The following is a 27,517-nucleotide window of genomic DNA, read 5'->3' as shown; positions in this document are numbered from 1 at the left end:
GGGACAACATATTAAAAATTATTATAACAGTTTAGTGACTCTTTAAACCTGTTGAAAGACTCTGATTACTCGATATACGAGTGTTTGCTAGTTCATCAGGTAATCGGTGGCAGTATTACACTACCAGATCATTGCTAACGAGCATACAAAAACTTCTTAGCCATGATCTTCACAATTATCTGCAAGTGTAATAGGACCCTAACACTAATGCGCAAAGTTCCCTTAGACCCACTTTCTCATCCTGAAACCCCAGAACGTGATCTTCAACGGCTCCCAATAAAGTATCCTTCCCTCATGCAGAATACACCTCCATGACTACGGACACAGCCTCCTGACTGCTCTCCATTCCGCCCACCACCTCACAAACTGCACCCTCCACCAATGTCTGCACTCTATAAAAGTACAAAGCCACCGGACTGACATATCCAGCCTCAGAGACTCAACCACACAGCCCTATACGTCCTATACATTCGGCCTGTCTGTACAGGCTCCGGCACCGGAGTGCTCCTCTCCCCTGGCTTTATTGACTGGACACATCTCTCCTGTGCCGTTCAGCTCCGCGGAATAAGATCTATCGCGTGCAAAAACACAAACATGTCACCACACAGCCACATAAGTAGAACATTTAAAGGGAACCTGTCATCAACTTTATGCTGACCGTACTGAGGGCAGTATAAAGTAGTGACAGAAATGCTGATTTCAGCGGTGTGTCACTATCAGCTAAAAGTAAGTGGTTGCCGAGAACCAGCATCATAATCATTGCAGCCCAGGCCTTGAAAAGAGTCACATCTACCTGAGAAGAGTCCTGGTTATTCCTAATCTCCTGCTCTCCTCGCCCATCTGCTGCTGATTGACAGTCTTCTACCTAGTTTTCTCCCTTTCTGTCTAGTAGAGAACTGCCAGTCATCAGCAGGTGGGCGAGGAGAGCAGGAGATTATGGATAACCAGGACTCTTCTCAGGTAGATGTGACTCTTTTCTAGGCCTGGGCTGCTGTGATTATGATGCTGGTTCTCGGCAACCACTTACTATTAGCTGATAAGTGACACACCGCTGAAATCAGTATTTCTGTCACTATTTTACCCTGCCCTCAGTACGGTCAGCATAAAGTTGATGACGGGTTCCCTTTAAGATGAGGCATTAAATCCCAAACTCAGGACCCTCATTCCAGACATACATGCCGTACAATTCTCTGTAACTGCCCTGAGCTAATTCACAGCAACATCCCCTACTCTAAGCGGTGTGGTTCCTATACCCCATAAACATATTACAGATGGCCCCCTGGCTTTACAGATTCCACTAAAAAGTCCTAGGACCGCCACCCCACTCTAGCAGACAGCAGGACAAGGACCCCTACATGGGTCCCATACACCCACACATACCCCATGACCCCCACATTGCCAGGGACACTCTTCATGCCACCCCTCTCCCACAGATAGCAGCAGGAGTACCCCTTGTTTGATCTGCATGGGTGCCACACACAGTAGTCCCTCTTTTCCCACACAAACACACTGCCCCCAAAGAGCCTGGACTCCACCACCTGCGATCACACTCTTGCACTCATGATCTCCTTGTCTGATCTTAATGGCCCCAACAAAATACTCCCTGCTGACCCCATATGCCCTCAAGACAAGGGACTGCACCCCAGGTCACCCCATCTCGCTAGCCTGCTCCCCCAAGTACTATTGTCTGATCAGGTATCCTACAAAACGCAGAATTCTAACCATGTGCCCCTTCTCTCACACAGACCTGACATAAGATATGCATACCATGGCCTGCACCCCACACCCACGACTGCTGCTGGTACCCCTCTCCTGAAGAACAGGTCACCACATCTGCTCCCCCCCCAGCACACAGATCGCCATCTCTGTCTATCCCCCCCCACAGATCGCCATCTCTGCTTTCCCCCTACAGCACACAGATCGCCATCTCTGCCCTCCCCCCAGCACACAGATCGCCATTTCTGCTTCTCCCCCCTCAGATCGCCATTTCTGCTTCTCCCCCTCAGCACACAGATCGCCATTTCTGCTTCTCCCCCCTCAGCACACAGATCGCCATCTCTGCCCTCCCCCCAAACACAAAGATCGCCATCACTGCCCCCCCTAGCACACACACAGCTCGTCATCTCTGCACCCCCCAAGCACACACACAGCTTGTCATCTCTGCACCCCCCAAGCACACACACAGCTCGTCATCTCTGCACCCCCCAAGCACACACACAGCTCGTCATCTCTGCACCCCCCAAGCACACACACAGCTCGCCATCCCTGCCCCAAGCACACACACAGCTCGCCATTTCTGCCCCCCAAAGCACACGGCTCGCCATCTCTGCCCCCCAAACACAAAGATCGCCATCACTGCCCCCCTAGCACACACACAGCTTATCATCTCTACCCCCCCCCCCCCAGCACACACACAGCTCGCCATCTCTGCCCCCAAAGCACACACACAGTTCGCCATCTCTGCCCCCAAAGCACACACACAGCTCGCCATCTCTGCCCCCCCCCCCACAAGAACACACACAGGTCGCCATCTCTGCCCCCACAAGCACACACACAGCTCGCCCCCCCCCCCCCCAAGCACACACACAGCTCCCCATCTCTGCCCCCCCAAGCACACACACAGCTCCCCATCCCTGCCCCCCCCAAGCACACACACAGCTAGCCAACCCAGCCCCCCCAAGCACACACACAGCTTGCCATCTCTGCCCCCCCAAGCACACACACAGCTCGCCATCTCTGCCCCCCAAAGCACACGGCTCGCCATCTCTGCCCCCCAAGCACACAGATCGCCATCTCTGCCCCCCAAGCACACAGATCGCCATCTCTGCCTCCAAGAACACACACAGCTCGCCATCTCTGCCCCCCAAGAACACACACAGCTCGCCATCTCTGCCCCCCAAGAACACACACAGCTCGCCATCTCTGCCCCCCAGCACACACACAGCTAGTCATCCCTTCCCCCCCCCCCCCCCAAGCACACACACAGCTCGTCATCCCTTCCCCCCCCCCCCCCCGGCACACACACAGCTCGCCATCTCTGCCCCCCAAAGTACACAGCTTGCCATGTCTGCCCTCCCCCCAAGCACACAGATCGCCATCTCTGCCCCCCAAGAACACACACCGCTTGCCATCTCTGCCCCCCAAGCACACACACAGCTTGCCATCTCTTCCCCCCAAGCACACAGATCAGCCATCTCTGCCCTCCCCCCAAGCACACAGATCGCCATCTCTGCCCTCCCCCCCCCAAGCACACAAGGATAGCGGGCCCTACAGTCGATCAGGGTTTCCCGCCAGGACCTACGTTAGTGGCTCCAACCACCACTTCTCCTCTGAATTATCCACGTGCAGCACCAGTCAGCCATCAGTCGATAGCTGGAAGCAGTGTAGCACTGCAATGGGGAAGCGGCAACAGGCCGTACTGAAGCTGATATGCTTAGGGGACAAACAGCACACCACCGCAGAGCTATGGCAGGGGATAAGAGACCAGACTGAGCTGTGGCTCTTGCCACTCAACCTAGAACCAGGCATGGTTGTGTCTGATAATGGCCGTAACTTGGTGGCGGCTTTGGAGCTCGGCAAGCTCAGACACATCCCATGCTTAGCCCACGTCTTAAACTTAGTGGTTCGGCAGTTTCTCAAAACCTAACCCCAATTTGCCTGAGGTACTGGTGAAGGTGCGCGGCGTGTGTGCACATTTCCGCAAGTCACCGACAGCTTCAGCAGGTCTGTCAACGCTTCAGTAGCGCTTGAAATTGCCAGCTCACCGGCTGTTGTGCGACATGAGCACATGTTGGAACCCAACGTTCCACATGTTGGCCAGGCTTTGTGAGCAGCAGAGGGCAGTAGTGAAATACCAGCTGCAACATGGTCGTCGACTTTCCAGTCAGCTTCCGCTATTCACAAACGAGGAGTGGGCATGGATGTTGGACCTCTGTGAGGTTTTAAGAAACTTTGAGGAATCAACACAGATGGTGAGCGGCGATAACGCTATTATCAGCGTAACCATCCCATTTCTGTGTCTGCTCAAACGTTTGCTGCTCACAATTAAGGATGACACTTTGCATGTGAAAGAGGTGGAAATGGGGGTAGACACTACACAGGGTGATAGCTAGACCACCCTCAGTTTGTCTTTTCAGCTCAAATTATAGGATATGGAGAAGGAGGAGAAGCAGGAGACTGTTGCCTCCGCTACAGAGAGTAGTACCCATGGAAGTTTAATTCCATCTGTTCGGCGTGGGTGGGCAGAAGAGGAGGATGAGGAGATTGAGAGTGATCCTCCTGATGACGACAGCGAAGTCTTGCCTGTTGGTACTCCGGCACACATGGCTGACTTCGTTATACGCATTTTAGACAACACGGATTACTGGTTGTTCACCTTTCTCGACCCCCGGTACAAAGAGAACTTCTCATCTCTCATTCCTTTGGTGGAGAGGACGAGCAAAATGGTGCAATACCAGAAGATACTTGTTGAAAAATTGCTCCAAAAGTTTCCATCTGACAACGCTGGCGGCAGAGTCTGTACTTCCTTGGCCAACCGAGGAGGGGAGACAAGGGGAAGACACAGCAATTCCAACACAGGCAGGGAAACACTCTGCAAAGCCTGGGACAGTTTCATGACACCCCGCCAGCACCCTCACCCTGATGCGTGGCCTAGTGTCCCAAGGAGGAAAACATTTTCGAAGATGGTGAAGGAGTACATAGCAGACAGTGTCAGCGTCCTCACTACTTGGTGTCGAAGCTGGACACGTGGCACGAACTGGGGCTTTACGCCTTGGAGGTTCTGGCTTGCCCTGCCGCCAGCGTTTTGTCTGAGTGGGTATTTAGTGCTGCTGGTGGCATTATAACAGATAAGCGTATCCGCCTGTCAACTGAAAATGCTGACCGGTTGACTCTTAGGCTACTTTCACACATGCGTTCGGTGCGGATACGTCTTGTATCTGCACAGACGGATCCGCCCCGATAATGCAAACGCTTGTATCTGTTTAGAACGGATCCGTTTGCATTATTCTTTCAAAAAAAAAGTTTTGGGCCGCTTGTGAGAGCCCTGAAACGGATCTCACAAGCGGACCCAGAAACGCCAGTGTGAAAGTAGCCTACTAAAAATGAACAATGCCTGGATTGACCATAACTTCTCAACTCCAGAGGAAAGCGGCTGAACATAAAAGGCACTTTAAATGTGTTGTTTATAATGTACTGAATACACTGTATTCCCATGCAGCCCTTCCACCACAAACAAGGGTATATGGTTGAATCTTCCTTTTCTCATCCTCCTCTTCCATCACATGAACATGCTTTTTTGTCGCATATAATGTTTTACAGGGTCAGCTTAGCTGCAGGCCCTCGCATATAATTTTTTAGAGGGTCAGTTCACCAGCAGGCCTGCACCTAAAATCTTTTACAGGGTCAGCTCCCCAGCAGGCCCTCGCATATAATGTTTTACAGGGTCAGCTCACCAGCAGGTCCTCGCATATAATTTTTTGCAGGGTCAGCTCCCCAGCAGGCCCTCACCTACAATCTTTTACAGGGTCAGCTCCCCTGAAGGCCCTTGCATATGTTTTAGAGGGTTAGCTCACCTGCAGGCCCTCACCTACAATCTTTTAGAGGGTCAGCTCACCTGCAGGCCCTGGCATAAATTTTTTTAGAGGGTCAGCTCACCAGCAGGCCCTCACCTACAAGTCCAGTCTCACTATCCAAGAGTCTGGTCAACACAATCCTCGCCGCCGGGGCTCGTGTAACTAGTTATCACGGGGGAGTCTCGTTCGTTATCGGAATTAACAAGACAAATTGCTCTACTAAGAACGTCCATGCACCACCACCTACAAAACTGAAAAAGAGCTACCAATCTGTCAATCCTTTCCGTGTCCGGGCGAGGTTTCCCATGTTGAGTCAAATTAAGCCGCAGGATCCACTTCTGGTGGTGCCCTTCCGTCAATTTCTTTAAGTTTCAGCTTTGCAACCATGCCCCCCCCACCCCCCACGAACCCAAACTTTGGTTTCCCAGAAGCTGCTAAGCGGGTTATAGGAATAAAGCCGCCGGATCGCTGGTCGGCATTGTTTATGGTCGGAACTACAATGATATCTGATCGTCTTCGAACCTCTGACTTTCGTTTTTGATTAATGAAAACATTCTTAGCAAATGCTTTCGCTTTGGTTCGTCTTGCGCCGGTCCAAGAATTTCACCTCTAGCGGCGCAATATTGGATGCCCCTGGCCGTCCCTCTTAATCATGGCTCCAGTTCCAAAAACCAAAATAGAACCGGAGTCCTATTCCATTATTCCTAGCCAAAGTATTCAGGTGAGCTGGCCTGCTTTGAACACTGTAAATTTTTTAAATGGTCAGCTCAGCAGCAGGCCCTCAACCATAATGTTTTAGAGGGTCAGCTCAGCAGCAGGCCCTCGCCCCTAATGTTTTTGATGGTCAGATCAGCAAGCCCTTGTTCCAAATTTTTTGAGGGTCACCAGCAGGCCATCAATCAGAATTTTTCAAGTGTGTGTATGATGCCCTCCTTTATGTGTAACAAAGGGTGCATTGTAGTGCCGTTTCCTTGTAATTTTTGGCAGGGCTTTCACTTAGTGCATAGGCTTTATGAGTGTAGGAGTCCTACTACCTGAACAATTGTACCACGATGTGAATGAGGCCATCCTTTATGTGATATACAAGTTGTATCTTCAGAGCAGGGGGTGCCTGGTTTAATGCTCGGGTTCTCCCATTGACTTCCATCATACTATGGTGCTCGGTAGAGCACCCGAGCATCCCGATGTGTTCGGCCAGAGCACCCGAGCACTTTGGTGCTTGATCAACACTAATCACCATCTCTGCCCTCCTCCCTCCCAAGCACACAGATCGCCACCTCTGCCCTCCTCCCTCCCAAGCACACAGATCACCACCTCTGCCCTCCTCCCTCCCAAGCACACAGATCACCACCTCTGCCCTCCTCCCTCCCAAGCACACAGATCGCCACCTCTGCTCTCCTCCCTCCCAAGCACACAGATCGCCACCTCTGCTCTCCTCCCTCCCAAGCACACAGATCGCCACCTCTGCTCTCCTCCCTCCCAAGCACACAGATCGCCACCTCTGCCTCCTCCCTCCCAAGCACACAGATCGCCACCTCTGCCCTCCTCCCTCCCAAGCACACAGATCGCCACCTCTGCTCTCCTCCCTCCCAAGCACGCAGATCACCTCCTCCCTCCCAAGCACACAGATCGCCACCTCTGCCCTCCCTCCCAAGCACACAGATCGCCACCTCTGCCCTCCCTCCCAAGCACACAGATAGCCACCTCTGCCCTCCCTCCCAAGCACACAGATCGCCACCTCTGCCCTCCCTCCCAAGCACACAGATCGCCATCTCTGCCCTCCCCCCAGCACACAGATCGCCATCTCTGCCCTCCCCCAGAACACAGATCGCCATCTCTGCCCTCCCCCCAGCACACAGATCGCCATCTCTGCCCTCCCCCCAGCACACAGATCGCCATCTCTGCCCTCCCCCAGCACACAGATCGCCATCTCTGCCCTCCCCCAGCACACAGATCGCCATCTCTGCCCTCCCCCCAGCACACAGATCGCCATCTCTGCCCTCCCCCCAGCACACAGATCGCCATCTCTGCCCTCCCCCCAGCACACAGATCACCATCTCTGCCCTCCCAAGCACACAGATCACCATCTCTGCCCTCCCAAGCACACAGATCGCCATCTGCTCCCTCCTCACAGATTTACACCCCATAAGGCCACCACACACACAGATCTGTACTGTAAACTCCTCACAATATGAGCTCCACATGCCGCCCATCACCTGTGCACTCCAGAACACATCCTCCCTCACAGGGACGCCCGCAGGCACACAGTCCCTCCTCCCTCCACAAGCTCCTGCAGTCAGTGTTCGCCAGCACTTCCCACTTTTGGCCATGTGACCATGAAGGCCCATGTGACCAGTGACGTCACACACCTTCTAACAACTCCATTGAGGGCTCGGTAACGGGAGACGGCTTTATAGCTTCCGGTATGTACGTGGGATAACGACAAAGCTGCGAAGTCCTTTTTTCTTCTTACCGGAGATAGGGTGGGGCTGGTGAGGGTGCTTCCGGGGAGTGGGCGGGACTGCTGTAAACAGGATGTGCTGGAGTCTGACACTACCGGGAAACCTCAGTCCTCGGGTAAACAGTCAGGTCTGAGCCCAAGAGCTTGCAATCACAGGGGCTGCACTATTACACAGAGCAGCCGTGTATGAAGTAGACTCCAATCACAGCCAGAGCTGTAACACCAACCAGGTGAACTGCCCCAGTTTGGCCTCTGGCTCCAGGTGCCTATAATATAAGACTATACTGGTGCTGCGCGCAGAGCCACCTTTTCCGCCATAAGAATGGCTCCTGTTGTGACGGTGGATTTACACAAGCAGATAATTGGTACCATTTGACCGCTAACGACCCGTGTTGTAATGTAAATGTATGTAACGACTGAACGATTGCAATGAAAACGCTCGGGCGGCGCTTGTGAAGGAATAAATTACCGCTTTCCATTATTTTCTTGTAATGTAAGGCTAGGGCCACACGACGACGTGGCATATAGAGCGCAACGACACTGCAAAAATGTGTCGCGCAACATATTTTGTAATGCTAGTCTATGGTGTCGCAGTATATTGCACCGCCACACCATACACTAGCGTTACAAAATAGGCTGCGCGGCACGTGTCGTCGTAGTCTAAGGGGTCAGTGCTAAGCAAATCTGGATTGTCCTGCATTGGACGATCCCATTTTCTTCATCTCAATAAGGCCACATCCACACTACTGTGGGATGCCCCTGTTGTAGTCCACAAACCGTGCAAAACCCACAGACCGGCCGTGTGCGCTCCGACCTATTGACTTCAATGGGTCCATGATCTCCAAGATGCAGTGAAGGATAGGACGTTTTTTATTTCTTGCAGCATGGACACCGAAACCCGTGTGCTTCTGGGTCTGTGCATCGCGGCCGGGGCCTGTGGTGTGCAGATCTGCAACATGGGCACGGCTGTCGCGCATTAGTGTGAATGCACCCTAACTGAATTTCATTAAAGAGGTTATCCGACCCCTAAAATGACCCCCCCCCCCCCATCTAGTTACATGCGCTGAAATGTATTTGCTTCGATGAGGCCATTATTAAGAACCTGGAATTTGTTAAAGACTGTGGCGCACACCGCGAATCTGCATTTGGATTAGTTACGAAATACATAGTAATGACTACGGATGAGCGAATCGACTTCGGATGAAACATCCGAAGTCGATTCGAAGAAAACTTTGTTCCAATACTGTACGAAGCAGGAGCTCCATACAGTATTAGAATGTCTGGGCTCCAATGAGCCGAAGTTATTGCGTAATAACGTCATAAATGAATTTGTACTGTAAAGAAACATCTCCCGAACTTGGGGTTGGTTCCAAAGTTACTTGATAATTGTGTAATGCGGGTCGGTACGGATGCAGTGATACCAAATATGTGGAGATTTTATTTTTGCAATTTTTTAACCCTTTCGCTGCGTTGGAGCGATGTGTAAACATGGCGCCTGCTCGTACGTGCTGCGGGCAGATCTTTGCTTTTTCAAACAGCAGAGACCAGCGGCTAATTACCATGACCAACAATAATGCTGATCACGGTAATTAAATGCTTTAGATGCCATGGTGAAGTGAGATCACGCCATCTAAATGCGCAAAAGCTCGGACGCTTGCGCTTTCGGGCTTCCTACCAATGCCCCGTGCGGCCAATTGGGACATCGGTAGTTGCGCTGAACACTTTCAGCCTCGCTGCCAGGATAAGAAATGAGCAATATTCAGTTTAAATCGCATTCTAAAAATCCCTGATAGAACAAAATTAAGAATTAAAAAATATAACTTATAGGCTGCATGCACATGACCGTGGTGTGTTTTGCGGTCCACAAAACACGGATGGTGTCCATGCGCGTTCCTCAATTTATTGTACATCGTGGGATCTTTCGGCGATGTGAACTATGTAAAAACAGGCATTTTATGTATTAACAGCAAACAATCTTCAAGTGAGTAAACGATCACATGCCAGCAAATTAGTACACAATAATCTTTGCAAGAGAATGCTGGTGCAACATCGGCATTAAAAGGGTTATCCGAGTCTGGAAATGTCCCTCCATATTCCCAAGCCCCTCACACTGATTCTAATTACCTGGCTCCCCGCGTCGCTCCTGGTCAGCAGATGTCGCTAGGGAGGCTCGTGCCTGTCTCCTCCTGCCATTGGCTGCCCCCTCCCCGACACCGGACGGGAAGAAGCAGTGGCGGCTGTGTGGGGACCAGGAGCGGGGACAGTGGAGCCAGGTAAAGTAAAATCAGTGTGAGGGGCCCGGGCATATAGGAGGGGGGTATTTTTCAGGCTCGGATAACCCCTTTAAATCGCTAAATACGATTGTGTCGGTAATCGCCTAAACAATTATCTAAATCCTCAAGTCACTGGTGTCCACAGTACAACAAAGTCTGGACTGCATCCTGTCCTGTTTAAAGGTTGGTGGCCATGAACAACATTTATCACTGATCTACAAGATAGATGATAAATGTGTGATCACTTGCTCTTCAACCACTGGGACACCCACTGACCATGTGGATGAGGGTTCCCATAGTCCCCTACCTGATTGGAGTTGGAGTATGCGTGTCACACTTTTTATGGAACTGCCAGTGCTGTCTATGACAGTCCCATAAGACTGATGGGCAGAGGTGGGACTAAACTAACAGCACAGGGGCAGATGTTTTAATCCTGTAGATGGCTTAAGCTTAGACCGGCTGTCTAGACCTGCACCAGACGTATCACAGGCTGGGTGATACATGTGGTGCAGGGACAGACACTTTTGTGTAACCTTACACCAAGTATTGGTTGGCTTACTTTGAGACAGAACTTAACACCAGAATTGTGGCACAATTTTGGTGCCAAACGTTACATCTTAGGTCACACCCTCTAAAGCAAACTCCCTCTTTTTGCATAGGCACAGATAACCTCTCTAAAGCTAGACGCATAACATTGTGCTGGCTCGGCTATTTCCGTCGGCCCCATAGAAATTAATGGGAGCTCTGCCCGGTCATGCGTGGTACGCTCCCATTAACTTCTATAGGGGGGTGGCCAGACCAGAGTCCTCCAGCCACCACCTTGCGGGGCTCCGTTCCCGATATAGGTGCGGGTCCCAGCGGTGGGACCCCACCTTTAAGACAATGGGGGCATACCCTAGCGATATACCCCCATTGTCTATGATGAGACAACCCCTTTAATGTTTATAAAAAAGCTTACAGTTTACGAGCACTCCATTCCAGCGTGAATGGTCCCGTTCCTATCAATTCCGGTCCCCTGTGGACCACAAGCTTGACATCCTATCCCTCAACACATGCAATTTCTTTTTCAATTCCACCCCATTAGTTTTTTTTTTTTTTTTTTTGCAGATTCCCACTACATTGTATGCAATAGTAAATGGTGCCATTAGAAAGTTCATCTTGTCACTTAAAGTGTAACCGTCATGTTTTCATCAAAAAATAAACTTTAGTATTTGTTACTGCTGCAGCAGTAATATGCATAAAGCAATCTTCAGTTTCTTCACATAGCACTGTTTTCCTTGAGTTTTTCCCCTAGTTACGGCTGTTTAAACATTTACAATATGAGGACCTTCTCAAGATGACTCCTCTGCCAGTTCTCTGAGGCTAGAACTGCTAAGATCTCGCACATACAGGGGTTGAGCGAAGTGCCGGCGCATGCGCACTTCGCTGTATGAAGCCAAATGGAGAAGTCCGCACGGGCACATCAGGCAGAGCCCTGTGCGTATTTGCGCAAGCACGAGATCTTACAGCAGAAGGAGGGGGGAGGGAGGGAGAGAGAGAGGCGGCACAGAGGATTAGGAGGCGGCACAGAAGTCTGGAAAGACGGCGCTGGGCACGAACGGCGGCGGGTGCGACCGGCACCTTGCATCCATTAACATCCCCTTGGGCACCTTATTTGTTTGACTGACAGGTTAGTAATAGCTGTTTTTTAGCTAAATAAACCTACAGATGACATTTATAAACCCAGATTAGGAATCGTGAAGACGCCCTGAACATCAGCATATTTTTAGCTGACAGGGGTGAAACCTGGTGACAGAATCCCTTTAACTCAATTTTGCTAATTTCTTATCCTGGCCTGCCATCTGGTGGCTAAAATAAGAATTACTGCATGAACACTTGCAGCCTCATCAGCGAGGCTGAAATTGTTCAGCGCAAGTACCAATGCACGAATTGGCCACATGGGGCATTGCTAGGAAGCCTGGGAGAGCGAGCTTCCAGGTTTTAGCGTATTTAGATGCCGTGACCTCACTTGGTCACAGCATCAAAAGCATTTAATTACCGCAATCGGTATTATTGCCGGTCACGGTAATTAGCCGCAGGTCTCTGCTGTTTAAAACAGCAGAGATCTGCCGACCATGGCGCCCGCTGCACGTGCGGGCGCCATGTTTACACATCATTCCTGTGCCGTATATGTACGGCGCTGGTATCGAAAGGGTTAAGGGAGCAGTGGAAAGGGACAGGGGACATTAATGAAAGCTGTTATTGTAAGGTAATTACAGATCTTTTGACAATCATTGACAGACTAACTCAGATATACATGCCTAGCTCTAATAAACTAGCAAATAAAAAAAAAAATGACAGTTACCCTTGAAAAAACAAGCCCTCATACGGCTATGTGAATAGAAAAATAAAAAAGTTATGGCTCCATGAATGCAAGCATGATGGCCAAGGCTGTTTGGGCCGCCGCCAAGGTCCCCAGATCTTATCAAAATGATCAGGCGACCCTCTACCCATGTGCGTTAATTGATACAAAGGTAAAGCTACATCAGTAAGTTGTATCCAGTGAGGGATAGGTGCCCTAGGGGGGTTCCAGTTTAGAAGAAAGTCCTTGAATAAAACATGAGAAGCCTATGAAGTATTCTACAGTATTTGGTTGGAAGGAGGTCATTGACCAAAACTTGCAAGTTATTCTCAGGGGAGCACACATCCAATAAACCAAGCACCTCCACCCTTAAAGCAGCCATAACCTGGCATTCCCATATCATGTGTATTAGAGTACACCCCCCCCCCCCCCCCACACACACACACACCTGGTACACGTCACTAGTAAGCTTATGCATCTAGATCACTTTGTTTGGATCAGTTGAGCTCTAGGACTCGGGGGGCGGACTGAGAACTTAAAATAGCCCTAGAAAGAACTAAAAACTAATGGCCCCATTTTGTAGTCAGGTCCAAATTGACAGAAGGCAGAGCCAAGAGAAGTAGGCAGGACATTATACCTCCCCAGCAGAGCCAAATACCACAGTGCATCACAAAATACCTTCCCAAAAACTGCCCCTTTGGTAATACAGTTGAATTCAGTAGTCAGAAGGGGAGATCATTACTTATCATGGCTGGCGGGCCATGAGGAGAGCTCAGGCTGTCTCTCTCTCTTGGTCATTGGTCACTGGTTTGTAGGGTCTATGCCCAGTCCAGCCCTGTTAGCACTAATCACTGAAGCACCTACAAGAGGCTATATCCTCCTATTGATGAGCCGCCAAGGTGGGAATGTCAATCTTCCGACACCTGAAGGACTCGCGTAGGGTAGAACAAAGTAGAGTTCGACTGATTATCGGCTGATATTCAGTATTTTGACCGGTATCGGCATCTATTTTGCCGATATTCCGATAACGTATGGGGAACACAGATCGCGCTGCTGACAGCGCTCTCCGTGTTCCCTCAGCAGCACAGGGGAGAAGGAAGCAGTGTCTATCTCCCCCTGTGCTGCTGCTGCTGCCACCAATGAGAGGAAGGAGGAGAAGGGGAGGGGCTGTGGCCACTGCGCCACCAATGAAGAGGAATCTCTCATTAATTCACATACAGGAGGCGGGAGCTGGCTGCAGAATCACATAGCCGGCTCCCGACCTCTATGAGCGGTAGCTGCGATCTGCGGTAGTTAACCCCTCAGGTGCCACGGATCGCATCTACCGCTCATAGAGGTCGGGAGCCGGCTATGTCGTTCTGCAGCCAGCTCCCGCCTCCTGTATATGAATAAATTAGAGATTTATCTTCATTGGTGGCGCAGTGTGCCCCCACCCCAGTATTAAAAACATTGGTGGCGCAGTGCCAAAAATCATTGGTGGCAGTGGCCACAGGATCCCCTCTCCCCTGCTCCTCCGATCGGAGCACCAGCAGTGTAATCCTGGGGCTCCGATCAGTTACCATGGCAGCCAGGACGCTACTGAAGCCCTGGCTGCCACAGTAACCTCCCTGCTTCTGTGTGCACAAAGCACAGAGCAGCAGAGACAGTGTGAGCTCCTATTCACCCCGACAGAGATCTATCAGGGTGAATAGGACAAGGGGTCTAGTCCCTAAGGGGGCTAAAAGTTAGTAAAAATAAAAAAAAATATTAAGTATAAATGAAAAAGAAAGATTTACCAAAAAAAAAACCTACACGTTAACAATATACATATTCATTTTCAGCAGATTTGTGTAGGAATTTTATTTTTATTTTTTCAAAAATGAAAATTCCCAGAATATCGGTATAAATTATCTGCCTGAAAGTTCACTAATTATCCGTATCTGCCCTAAAAAATCTCTATCAGTTGATCCCTAGAACAAAGAGTTGACATAAGAACCTTATAAAAGGAGAATACCAGCTTCTGTAGGTGCTCCAGTCAGGCAAGCGATTCAACGGACCTAAAATTCTACATAACCAAAATAATACACTGATATTGCTTACAATGTTGAAACGTGTGTTTCAGCTTTAACTTTATGGCTTTTGAGATCACTTCTTCAACTTGCTTAACTGTTCACAGTAACGTGTCGTCATGAAATTCTGTTATACCGGGCACTAAGCCTTGTATGGCTACCTCAGATTAATGTACTGATACCTTTCACTTACCAATCTGTAGCTTTATTCTGGAGAAAAAGTACTTTTACTCCATATGGAAATGAGCAGTTAAGTGCACCAAGGGTGGGCCCGAGGCACTCTGTGCACCCATGTTCCTCCTCCTTCCTGATTGATAGAGCCAGGAGAGATGACTACGCTGGAACCTGGCATAAATTTTCATGCGTCAGCTGTATTGAGATGCGTCTGACTTAAAGGGGTTGTCCGGGTTTAGAGCTGAACCCGGACATACCCTTATTTTCACCCCGGCAGCCCTCCTGAGCCTGGCATCGGAGCATCTCATGCTCCGATGCGCTCCCGTGCCCTGCGCTAGATCGCGCAGGGCACAGGCTCTTGTGTTTTCAATAACACACTGCCGGGCGGTAACTTCCGCCCAGCAGTGTGTTCGGTGACGTCACCGGCTCTGAGGGGCGGGCTTTAGCTCTGCCCTAGCCATTTTACTGGCTAGGGCAGAGCCAAATCCCGCCCATCAGTGCCGGTGACGTCACCGGGCTGCCTGTCAGCCCCATAGAGAGCCCGGTATGTCACCGGAACTCAGAAAAATGCCTTTGCCCTGCGCGATTTAGCGCAGGGCAAAGGAGAGCATCGGAGCATGAACTGCTCCGATGCTCATGTCAGGGGGGCTGCCGGGGTGAAAATGGAGGGATGTCCAGGTTCAGCTCTGAACCTGGACAACCCCTTTAAAGGGGGTACCTAAAGCAACAAAGGTGCCGCAGCATTTCTCAGAGTGCTCTGCACCTTCAGCGGTCCATCGGCTCCTGCACACTTCCTGCGGATCCCTACGCATGCAGGATAACTCCCTCCCAGTTTTATTAAAGAGAAAGTTTTAGAAAAGTGCTCTTGGGACTAACCCTATGGAAAACTGAGGCACAATATCAGAGTGCTTTTTAATTGTCCTCATTACTCAGAATTCATCTATTGTTCCTGTTAGTTATTGGCTTTTATATTTTAGGTTTGTGAATTGTTTGCTCTGCCCCGAGAAGAAAAATTCAGGAATGTCAGTTATCGGCACACGGATAGATTTACTATATGAGAAGATCTTGTGAAGAGAATACGCTAATTGAAATGAACCAGCTGATACATTGTATTCACTAGACTCTCTCATTAGTGTATGGCAAAGGTCAGTATCACAGACGTGTCATGCCTACGTATCTCTTGTTATACAGTACTGGACTGTCTGCTTGAGTGAACTTTAATGCCAGATTGTCTTTGCATAGTCCTCATTTTAGCTTCATTAAAGCTGCAGACCATAAGGCTACTTTCACACTTGCGTTCGCAATTCCGCTCGTGAGCTCCGTTTGAAGGAGCTCACGAGCGGACGCAAACGCCTCCGTCCAGCCCTGATGCAGTCTGAATGGAGCGGATCCGCTCAGACTGCATCAGTCTGGCGGCGTTCAGCCTCCGCTCCGCTCGCCTCCGCATGGACAGGCGGACAGCTGAAAGCTGCTTGCAGCGTTCAGCTGTCCGCCTGGCCGTGCGGAGGCGTGCAGATCCGTTCAGACTTACAATGTAAGTCAATGGGAACGGATCCGCTTGAAGATGAGCCCATATGGCTCAATCTTCAAGCAGATCCGTCCCCCATTGACTTTACATTGAAAGTCTGAACGGATCCGCTCAGGCTACTTGCGAACTTAGAAATTTTTCTAAGTTATTAATGCAGACGGATCCCTACTGAACGGAGCCTCCGTCTGCATTAATATGATCGGATCCGTTCAGAACGGATCCGATCAAGCGCAAGTGTGAAAGTAGCCTAATCTGTACAATTTTGTACTATAAAAAGTTGTGTAACTTTGTAAATACATTGCATTACTTCCCTTTTACTGATTCTGAGTTACAGCCTGCATTGTGGCCCCGGTGCTGCTTTCACAGTTCTGCTGGCTTAAGACCCGAGTCATGTTTTCACCAGATGCTGTACAGTAATCTGACGTTGGGAAAGCTAACAGTCCCTCTGCATTACAGCAGTTCAGCTAAGGCTACTTTCACACTGGCGTTTTGGCTTTCCGTTTGTGAGATCCGTTCAGGGCTCTCATAAACGGTCCAAAACGGATACGTTTTGCCCTAATGCATTCTGAATGGAAAAGGATCCGCTCAGAATGTATCAGTTTGCCTCCGTTCAGTCACCATTCTGCTCTGGAGGCCTGCAGCGTTTTACTGTCCGCCTGACGAAGCGGAGCCAAACGGATCCGTCCTGACACACCATGTAAGTCAATGCGGACGGATCTGTTTTCTGTCACACAATCTGGCACAACAGAAAAGGGATCCGTCCCCCATTGACTTTCAATGGTGTTCATGACGGATCCGTCATGGCTATAGAACACTTAATACAACTGGATCCGTTCATGACGGATGCATACGGTTGTATTATTGTAACGGAAGCGTTTTTGCAGATCCATGACGGATCCACAAAAAACGCCAGTGTGAAAGTAGCCTAAAGCTGTTGCAAGCTTGTTGTGCGTTCATAGTGGCAGCTTGCAGAACTGTCGGTGCAGTCTACAGGATGTGGCCGTAGTTTAGGAAGACTAGAAGATGCACAAGGTTTTATGTAGTTTATATCTGTAGTTGTAATACAGAATATTGTCTTGTAGGAAAAGTCATTAGAAGAGCTTTAACATGATATTTGCATTTAACATTACTGTTCTAGTATTTAAAGAAGTACGACCGGCCATATTTTGTTGCCTGTGTAGTTCAGCATAAGTCATTATTACAGAATAAAATGGATGCTTCAGCCTGTCTATCTTGCCTACTGCTTGTGATTTGTTTCTCCCAGTTAGTTCTTCCAAGCAGGAGGCAGGGAGAGCAGTGTGAAGCTGCATCTCATAGAAGTACACTGAGGATAGTGTGCACAGCTACACCAATAGCTGACAATGGCAGAATGAGGGCAGAGGCAGAAGTGATCTCTTCCACAGTGTATATGGGGGGCATACAGAGGAATAAGATGAGGGTGGAGCTTAGTGAGGTGTTTGATAGGTGACTATAAATCTTGTGGTTCACAGGAAGTCAGCTGCACAGGAGTCACTGGCCTGAAATTGTAGTTACACTGGGATCACATGGTAAAAGGCTTGTAAGTGTATGGAAGCAAATGAGCTGGGATGGAACAAATTGCACTGCAAGAATATTTCTGACCATTTAGCTTTAATTATTTATTACTAATATATTCATGCAATTTTTTTTTTTTAGTTCATTATGACTGCAACTGCTGCTGTGAGTCCTAGCGAGTACCTGCAACCAGCCGTATCTACTTCCCAGGTTAGTCTGCATTTATAGATGTAATGGTAGAATGAGGACATTGCTGTCTATTTCATTGGGCAGGCTGACACAATGCTAGTCAGGTAACAGGCTGTGAAATACTTAAAACTTTCATCTATCGCTGGTAAGTAAGAGGAGGGTTTGCATGAAACAGATCTGGCAGGCTGTTTTGGCTGGGAACAGCCTGACGTATCCGTCCCTGCTGGCGCAACCGTCCGCTGCCGGAATTCCATCTGGCCCCATTCACTATAATGGGGGCCAGCGGAGATCTGGCCACAACCTGGCAAATATGCCGAGGAGTGGACGGGCAAATACCGCTGCGCAGCAGGGATTGATCCGACAGGCTGTTCCTGGCCAGAACATCCTGCCATATTTCTATCACGCATATTTGAAACAAGCCTTAGTGAACATAACAGCTGCAGAGTACATTTTTGTGTTACCAAACATCTGGTATATATTGTCTACATAGTGCTAACGTTTCTCAGCCCTTTGAAGAGAATATAATGTATTGCACAAATTCTTTACTTTAATTTATCTTGCTCACTTATATAGCGCTGACATACAGTTAGGTCAATATATATTTGGACACTGACACAAATTGTTTTTATTACCTGTTACTAAAACATATTCAAGTTATTGTTATATAATGGACATAAAGTCCAGACTTATAGCTTGGATGAAGGGATTAGGAGTTTCAGCTCCTTTACATGTGATTTTAGGTGTGGTGCTTGCATTTTAAAGATTTTGCTGAGAAGTAAACATGCGGTCAAAGGAGCTCTCCATGCAGGTGAAACAAGCCATCCTTCATCTGCGAAAACAGAAAAAATCCATCCGAGAAATTGCTACACTATTAGGAGTGGCAAAATCTACAGTTTGGTACATCCTGAGAAAGAAAGAAAGCACTGGTGACCTCAACAACGCAAAAAGACCTGGACGCCCACGGAAGACAACAGTGGTGGATGATCGCAGAATAATTACCATGGTGAAGAAAAACCCCTTCACAACAGCCAACCAAGTGAACAACACTCTCCACTCATTATCCAAAGCATATCATCTGTAAAACACGGCGGAGGCAGTGTGATGGCTTGGGCATGCATGGCTGCCAGTGGCACTGGGTCCCTAGTGTTTATTGATGATGTGACACAGGACAGAAGCAGCCGGATGAATTCTAGGGTTTTCAGAGACATACTGTGCTCAAATGCAGCCAAACTGATTGGTCGGCGTTTCATAATACAAATGGACATTGACCCAAAACATAAAGCCAAAGCAACCCAGGAGTTTATTACTGCAAAGAAGTGGAATATTCTTGAATCAAGTCCGTCACCTGATCTCAACCCAATAGAGCATTTCACTTGTTAAAGATTAAACTTCAGACAGAAAGGCCCACAAACAAACAGCAACTGAACACCGCTGCAGTAAAGGCCTGGCAGAGCATTAAAAAGGAGGAAACACAGCGTCTGCTGATGTCCATGAGTTCAAGACTTCCGGCAGTCATTGCCAACAAAGTGTTTTCAACCAAGTGTTAGAAATTAACATTCTATTTACAATAATTTAATTCGTCCAATTACTTATGAGCCCTTGAAATGAAGGGATCGAGTTTAAAAAATGCTTTAGTTCCTCACATTTTTATGCAATCATTTTGTTCAACCAATTGAATTAAGGCTGAAAGTCTGAACTTCAACTGCATCTGAATTGTTTTGTTCAAAATCCATTGTGGTAATGTACAGAACAAAAATTAGAAAAATGTTGTCTCTGTCCAAATATATATGGACCCAACTGTATTCTGCAGCGCCTTACAGACATTATCATTGCTTGCTGTCTCCAATGGAGCTCACAATCTTAGTTCCCTGTAAGTATGTATTTGGAGTGTGGGAGGAAACTGGAGTACCTGGCGGAAACCTTTTAGACTATATCTAGAACATGGCCACCACCTTGAAAGCCACCGTGTTGGATCAAGGGTAAATTTTGCAACAATCACGAGATAGATATATTATATGTACACACACACACACCTGTACCTCCATAATATGGAGATGTTCTCCACTAGAAGCACTCCTCCAAGAGTGGACTATCTCTGTAATTCAGCATCTGATGGAACTACTTTTTCAGAATCTGTATAGATCCAACAGAAAGAAAAGCCCTGTATCAAATCTGAGCTATTCTTAAGTAGGGGCCCATAGACTTCCATATTTGATATATTATGGCTTTATACAACTCAGAAGATGTACAGAGGAGTAGGACATTAAAGGGGTTATCGTTGTCATCATAATGACATTGGTGGGGGTCCGAGTCCCTGCACCCCGCCAATCAGCTGTTTCAAGAAGCCGCGGAGCTCCGGTGAACGCTGTGGCCTCCCAACAGCTTACTAAGCACAGTGGAGTACATTGTATAGTGGCTGTCTTCCGTATTGCCCCTCAGCCCCATTGACTTAAATAGGGCTTAGCTGCAACTATGCCACGTGACCAATGTATGATGACGTCACTGGCCTAGGAAGAGGCCACAGGACTCATGGAGCACCCGACTTCCACCGCTGATCGGGGGTTCCCGGGTGTTGGACCCCGGCAGATCTGATGTTAATGACCCAAGGGTAGGTCATCAATTTATTTCCTCAGATAACCCACCCTTTGACATGGATAAGACGTTAGGATTAATTTTGTGACTGTAATTTTTTTAAGCTTGATGACAATTTACAAGTTAACAAGGTGTCCTTCTGTTCCATCCTGTAGGACACACAGCCCTCTCCTTTGGCTCTTCTGGCAGCTACATGCAGTAAGATTGGTCCTCCTGCAGTTGAAACAGCAGTGACTCCCCCTGTACCACAACGGCCGACTCGTAAAAGGCTGATACCTATAAAACCTGCTCCATTACCACTGAGTCCAGGAAAAAGTGGTATAGGACTGTTATCTGCCAAAGGGAATGTGATTCAGATCCCACAGTTGGGAGCAGGAAATGGGCAGCTCTTCTTCACCATACAGAACCCAGTTGGCAAGACTGGACACTATCAATCTTTACAAACCTCCCCTCAGGCAGTTCCACAGACACTGGGGACTCAGTTTCAGATTGTTAATTCCACTGATTGTGGAACAACCCTTCAGATTGCCCCAGCCTCCAGTTCTACAAAACATGTGCCCATAAAGCCTGCCCCTCCACAAAATAACAGCAATGTCATGAAGTTCACTGGAACTACTGGTAACAACCTCACATTGTCACTTCCTCTCAGTAATCTGGCAGACCCCTCCACTGAAACTAGCAGTCAACTTTCTTTTAGCAAACAGAGCAAAAAGCCTCGTAAGAAGCCCCTTACACCAGGGCCAGCACCTGGCTCTCCTACCCAGGAGCAAGTAGAGACTGTATTAATCGAAACAACTGCAGACAATATCCTTCAAGCCGGAAACAACCTGCTGATTGTCCAGAGTCCCAGTGCAGGTCAGCATGCAGTTCTTCAGCTTGTCCAGCCCAAGGCTGAAACACAGCTGGTGCAGATACCACAACAGGCTCTGAGAGTGGTACAAGCAGCCTCAGCCACACTGCCAACAGTGCCACAAAAACCAGTACAAAGTGTCCACAGCACAGAACCAATTCCCACTCAGGTACATGCATTTCTCTGTAACTTCACGTATGTATCTGTGTAATTCTTCTCATTACTAGTAGGCTTGTTCAGCACTAGTAGGATGAGGAGTTCAAGTGGAGTATGATGGCATTGCCAGGATTCGGGACTTATTGGGTTGACTTCTAATTTTCTTGATGGCCTAATAACAGTAAGTTAAGGGGTGATATTGCAACCTCTGATCAATCCCCCAGCCTCTTGATTGGGAAAGGGTTGTTAAAGGGGTTATCTGGTAATATTTTTCTCATCTCACCCCGTCCACAGTGGCGAGTATTACAAGTATAGGCTGTAGCGGGCACTTTCGGGGTTGCCCCTGCGCACTTAGGCAGCTTCAAGCGCAGCTAGGATCATATGCCTGAAAATCAGCCTATACTTGTAATACTCGCCACTGTAGGTGAGATGACATGAGAAAAATATTACCGGATAACCCCTTTAAGAGCTTGTCCCCGTCATCTGATACTCATTTACTAGAAGGGAAGTTGTCATATAGTCCCTCTTAGGCATACCATTCAACTGCTTAGGACCCATGCACACGAACGTATGCCTTCCGAGAAATGTGGTCCGTGAGTGGGCCAGAGTAGCATTGATCATGTGCACCGGAGCGCACGGCTTCATAATTTACTATAATACTATGTGCGTCGGGCGCCCGTAGGACTACTGTCCCGCACTGATATGATCATATGACATTAGTCCCCTGGGCGGCCCAACGAGCACAGCATCATAGTAAAGTATGCGCTCCGGTGCACACGATCGATGCTGCTCCAGGACGTATGGTCTGCTCATGGAGCGTATGTCTCGGAAGGTATGCGTTTGTGTGCATGGGCCCTTACTATGACATCCAATATCTGCTCTAAAAGTGGCCTCTCTGATGTAAGATGATTTGTTTTAGACAACCCACACTCTACTGGCCAAAGAGTGTTTCCTTCATCTGGAGGACCAATACGTGCATTACAGGGACAGCCCATTCATTCCAAATGGAACTGTGTAATATCTAATTCTCCATGTGGAGGCGCTGCACTGGAGTTTCCCTTTAGCAAAGCATTGGCTGTGATTTGTGTACACAGGGCTGATTTGTGGTCATCCAAAGCTTAACAAATGTTGAATCGTACACCGGAGTTGTTCCATACAGGACTGTAAAATCCATAGCACGTTGTAGCTAGAGTGCCTAGAATTTGGATCCCGTGCCTTTTGTATGGTTTTCTATTGTTACTATGTAAGTTCAGCATGTTGTGCATATTTAGCTGTGCAGAGGTTAAATGAGGATCAAGTCCATATTTTCCTGCAAGTATCTTCTTAGTAATTAATCCTCCTATGCTTTCTTTCCCAGCTCTACTTACGCACATCAGCAGGAGATCTACAAGCTCTGATGGTGCAAGAATCTACTCCTCAGCCATGCTCCACGGGAGGCACAGGGTCCCTGCCAACACAATCTGCTACTCCTACTAAGAAAAATGTCACGCGGAAAGAGCGATCCTTCGCCAAAATTGCTCCAGCAGGGAGTGTCATTAACCTGAACACAGCACAGCTCTCGGCCGCTGCTCAGGGCTTACAGACTATCAGTATCAATGGTGTCCCAGTGCAGGGAGTACCTGTTACCATCACCAATGCTGCAGGTGTATATCCCAGTTTGAGCATGTAGCCAGACGAAACCCTAAGCTGCAGCCTTTACCTCCTGAACATTTAACCCATTATTTGATTTGCTTGATTCTCCTTCTATTAAATGAATCAACACACCCTTGTGTTTGTGTATCCAATCAGGGCAACAGCAAATCAGTGTGCAGAACGTGGCCAGTAATAACGTTGCCATCAGTGGCCTCAGCCCTTCCCAGATACAACTACAGATGGAACAGGCCTTGTCTGGCGAGCTACAGCCAGGAGAGAAGAGGAGGAGGGTGGCCTGTACATGTCCAAACTGCAAGGACGGGGAGAAGGGGTGAGAGTCTTCACAAAACGGAGTTGAAGTTGTGCAAGGGCAGTTAAATGAGGGGCACAGGGTGGGAGGAGGTTGATAATGGGGATTATTGTGCTGAGGAGAGACGCTCTCTCCCTCTCAGCAGGTGGGGTCCCCCTGGCAGGAAGAGGCACGTGTGTCACATCCCTGAATGCGGGAGAACGTTTCGCAAGACTTCACTCTTGAGAGCCCATGTTCGTCTGCACACCGGGGAGAGGCCATTCGTGTGCAACTGGGGATTCTGCACTAAGAGGTTCACCCGCAGTGACGAGCTGCAAAGGCACGCACGCACGCACACAGGTGTGTGACGCATGTATGCACCCATGCACGTGTAAGGCACTTTGTCTCACATGTATACTGATTTTACTCTGCTGTCCCTGCACAGGTGACAAGCGCTTTGAATGCCCTCACTGTCAGAAGAGGTTCACACGCAGCGACCATGTCAGCAAGCACTTCAAGACACACCTCGCACCAAAGAAGCTGTAATGCAAGTGAAAACCATCCTAACTGTAGGATCCCAAAAATGATGATGACATTGCGTTCCAAGCTGGAACTCTTCCAGATATCTTTGGGCTACCTGGAAGTAACATTGACCTGTGTATGGGACTGCACGCCCAATCATACCAGTAGTAAATATCGCCGCTCCCTAGAAGCTGTCACACTACTGGTATGTCCCCAGCAGGCATACGGTGGCGTTTTCAAGGTGACCATGAGTTTTGTGCAGAGAACTGGTTGTCTACAGTACGAAAACTACAGATCCGCTCTGTATATCGGCGTCATCGAGAGTAGAGGACTTTTCGGCATAGTATTTGCTATTGCTGTGAAACATGAAGGATTTAAATGGGGGGGGGACAGAGTACATACATTACCTGATACAAACTCGTTGGCTGGTCCGTAACATTCCCATGTTTACACTGCTCCCCCCGTTCAAGGAAGGTGCCTTAATATCTCCCCTCTTCCAATACACGAGTGTAAGTGTTCAATTATCCTTGTGCTAATCTTGCATTCATACCCGCTCCGCCAGTTGCCGTTGCAGGCATTTCAGCAGCTCCCCATAACGTACTTTCAGAAGATCATTGCTCCGCTCTATTCAGTGTGTACAACATGTTGTATTTGCATTCTTAGCGATCACCAAGCTTTCCATTTAAATAAAAGAGGGGATTTAACTTAATACATTGTATAACAGACGCGCAAACTCCGAGATCGCTGGTTTTTTGCATCTAGTCACAAGAAGATGATATAACTCACTGACACGTGAATGTTCCCTCCTAACGGAAATGTGCAGTTTTACTCAATAGTAATTGCTGAGTTCTTTGTCGTTTGTTAAAGCGAACCTACCATTGAGTTTATTTTTAGCTAATTATTATATAACTATTTTTCTAAGGCTTTAAATCTGTTTCCCTGCTATAGAATTCTGATTTCACGGCTCCTCCTTCCCAGCCGCAGGGCCACCGTAAGGGGATTCAGCTCTAAGGCCGGATTCCGATGGCCATTCCGATTTCCATCTGTAAAGCCATATGGTGCCTGGGTGCGTTGTTTTTTTTTCCCCCCCCCAAACCCATTCATTTGAAGGAATGAGTTTTGGATGGAAAATGAACAAGAATGGTGCATGCGGCGAGTCTCTCCGGTTCTCACACTGGCACGCTGCAAGTTTATCGCATTGAACTCGCTTGTGTGTATCTGGCCTAAGGCTGCTATGACACGTGTGTTAGTCGGTCCTACACATGCAATACGGTTCTGGGTTGCACCTGAACTTGCTGCCATTTTTTCAAGTTGCAGGTCTAGGTGCAGCCAGGCAATTGGCATGAGCATTACCTGCGGCCACTAGCACAAGTGTAATAGCACCCTTAGCAGAATATGAGAAAGTACACAGCACAAATTAAAGACTTGTCTAGGCGAAATCAATAAAATAAGTATGCTTTAAATGCAATCTAAACTCGGGTGAAGTGTCCCTTATCTCGGTCATCTAGGGATAGAAATGCTAGACAGTACACTTCATTGCTTAGAACAGAAATCTCTTGCTATTACTGAACGAGTATAAGACCCCTTTCGCACAAGCGAGTTCCATGCATTGGACTTACAGAGTGTGTCAGCGAGACCACCCGTCCTGACCGGGTCGTATAGCATTATATTGATTTATGATGCTATGCAACCCTTACAGTTCTGGAATGTATTGGATAACACTGACAGCATTATGTCAGTGTTATCCAATACATTCCAGACCTCTAAGGGTTACATAGCATCATAAATCAATATAAAGCGGTCAGGGCGGGTGGCTCTCGCTGAGAGTCCAATGCATGGACTAAGCATAAGGGCTCATGCACACAACCCTTGTTGTTTTGTGGTCCGTTTTTCACGGATCCGTTGTTCCGTATCAGAGTTTTTTTTTTCTCTGATTTAAGTCCTGTTCCGTTCCATTATTCCACAAAACATATCCGTATGGTTTCCATATGTGATCCGTTTTTTTGCAGATCGGAAACAGTAACTTATTAATCACCAAACATATGAGCAATATGGGCTGGGCATAGCATTTCTACAGTATGGGTCCGCAAAATACGCATGACATACGGATGTGTTCTGTGTGCGTTCCGTATTTTTTACGGACCCATTGACTTAAATGAGGCCTCGGACCGTGATTTTCGGACAATAATAGGACATGCACTCATTTTTTGCGGAACAGAAATACGGAAACGGAATTCACACGGAGTACCTTCCGTTGTTTATGCGGACCCATTGAAGTGAATGGTTCCGCATACGGCCACAAAAAAATAAAATGAATGGAAGCAGAAAGAAAATACATTCGTGTGCATGAGCCCTAACACTATCATTTTTGCCTGGAGAGTTTCTCTTTAGGCATGTTCACACTTGTTGCAGACATTTCTGTGACTTTAGTAGAACTTACTGAAATCTACATGCTACAGAAACAACCCAATTCCGATGCAGAAATATCTGCCGTGTGTGACTGTACGCTTAGTGCGGTAGAGCATTTTCATTCTGGAGATCGGAGGCAGCGTAAGGTCAGCTTTTATTAATGTGATCATCTCACAGGTAACTATGAGAAAGACATAGAAGATAGTTTTCACTGGATTTACCTTCTAAGGGATTGTTCACGAGACAGTGCCGCAAATTGCGGATCCTGTCCATGTGCCTTCTGCAATTTGCGAAACGGACGGCCCTCTATAGAAATGCCTATTAGTGTCCGCAAAGGACGAGAATAGGACATGACTTAGAATTTTTGTGGGGCCACAGAACGGAGCAACGGATGCGGACAGCACGCAGTGCTGTCCGCATCTTTTTCAGCCCCGTTGAAGTGAATGGGTCCGCATCCAAGCTGCGGTCGTGTGAATGAGCCCTAAGCCCTTCACTTTGCATACGTTCTTCTGGAGCCCAGGTGCTCTAGCTGTGCAGTCTGGTGAAGGGGCTGCTTTTTCACATGTCCAATAGCTGTGGAGTGGTGGTTTTAAAACTGTGCTGCTTGATCCCAGGTAACTCACCAACCTAAAGGAATACATTTTCTCCAGAATGAAGCTACAGATTTTTAAGTGACAGGTAACATTACATTCAGCTGAGCTAGCCCCACTTGTGTCTAGTTTATCTGTGAATTGCATGACAGATTCTCTTTGATATGCATGGTTTCAATTACCAAGAAATTCTGTAGCTTGACCATAAAGATACTATGGAAAAAAAAGATTAAAGGGGTTGTCTCTAGAGATGAGCGAATTTCATATTTTGAAATTCGTTTACACTTTGGTGGTAAAAGTAGAATTGTGTTATGGATTCGGTTACCACGGACCAAAACGCAATTCTATGACGGAATG

The 27,517-nt window shown here is 48.1% G+C and overlaps 1 protein-coding gene across 4 annotated transcripts; it reads left to right on the top strand.

Annotated features, from left to right (window-relative positions):
- The first annotated feature begins 7,874 nt into the window (after positions 1 to 7,874).
- SP2 (Sp2 transcription factor) lies at positions 7,875 to 25,629 on the top strand. Of its 4 annotated transcripts, none has more exons than XM_044298060.1 (8): positions 7,875 to 7,996; positions 15,848 to 16,015; positions 18,073 to 18,141; positions 20,868 to 21,731; positions 23,076 to 23,361; positions 23,507 to 23,681; positions 23,806 to 23,999; positions 24,085 to 25,629. In XM_044298060.1, the coding sequence occupies exons 2-8, from the start codon at positions 16,007 to 16,009 to the stop codon at positions 24,183 to 24,185; spliced, it is 1,698 nt and encodes a 565-aa protein (XP_044153995.1). In that variant the 5' UTR covers positions 7,875 to 7,996; positions 15,848 to 16,006; the 3' UTR covers positions 24,186 to 25,629. The 4 variants fall into 4 exon arrangements, with proteins under 4 accessions (XP_044153995.1, XP_044153991.1, XP_044153992.1 ...); XM_044298056.1 differs by having other exon boundaries at positions 23,803 to 23,999; XM_044298057.1 differs by lacking the exon at positions 7,875 to 7,996 and adding an exon at positions 8,096 to 8,150 and having other exon boundaries at positions 23,803 to 23,999.
- Positions 25,630 to 27,517: the final 1,888 nt, after the last annotated feature.

The sequence above is a fragment of the Bufo gargarizans genome, chromosome 6 (genome assembly GCF_014858855.1).
Source record: "Bufo gargarizans isolate SCDJY-AF-19 chromosome 6, ASM1485885v1, whole genome shotgun sequence".
Taxonomy (NCBI): Eukaryota; Metazoa; Chordata; class Amphibia; order Anura; family Bufonidae; genus Bufo; species Bufo gargarizans.
This window is presented reverse-complemented; position numbering and strand designations above follow the sequence as displayed.

Coding starts and splice junctions, on each gene's coding strand:
- SP2 (XM_044298056.1), top strand. Junction 23,362..23,506: donor TACCATCACCAATGCTGCAG/GTGTATATCCCA, acceptor GTATCCAATCAG/GGCAACAGCAAATCAGTGTG. Junction 23,682..23,802: donor TGCAAGGACGGGGAGAAGGG/GTGAGAGTCTTC, acceptor TCTCCCTCTCAG/CAGGTGGGGTCCCCCTGGCA.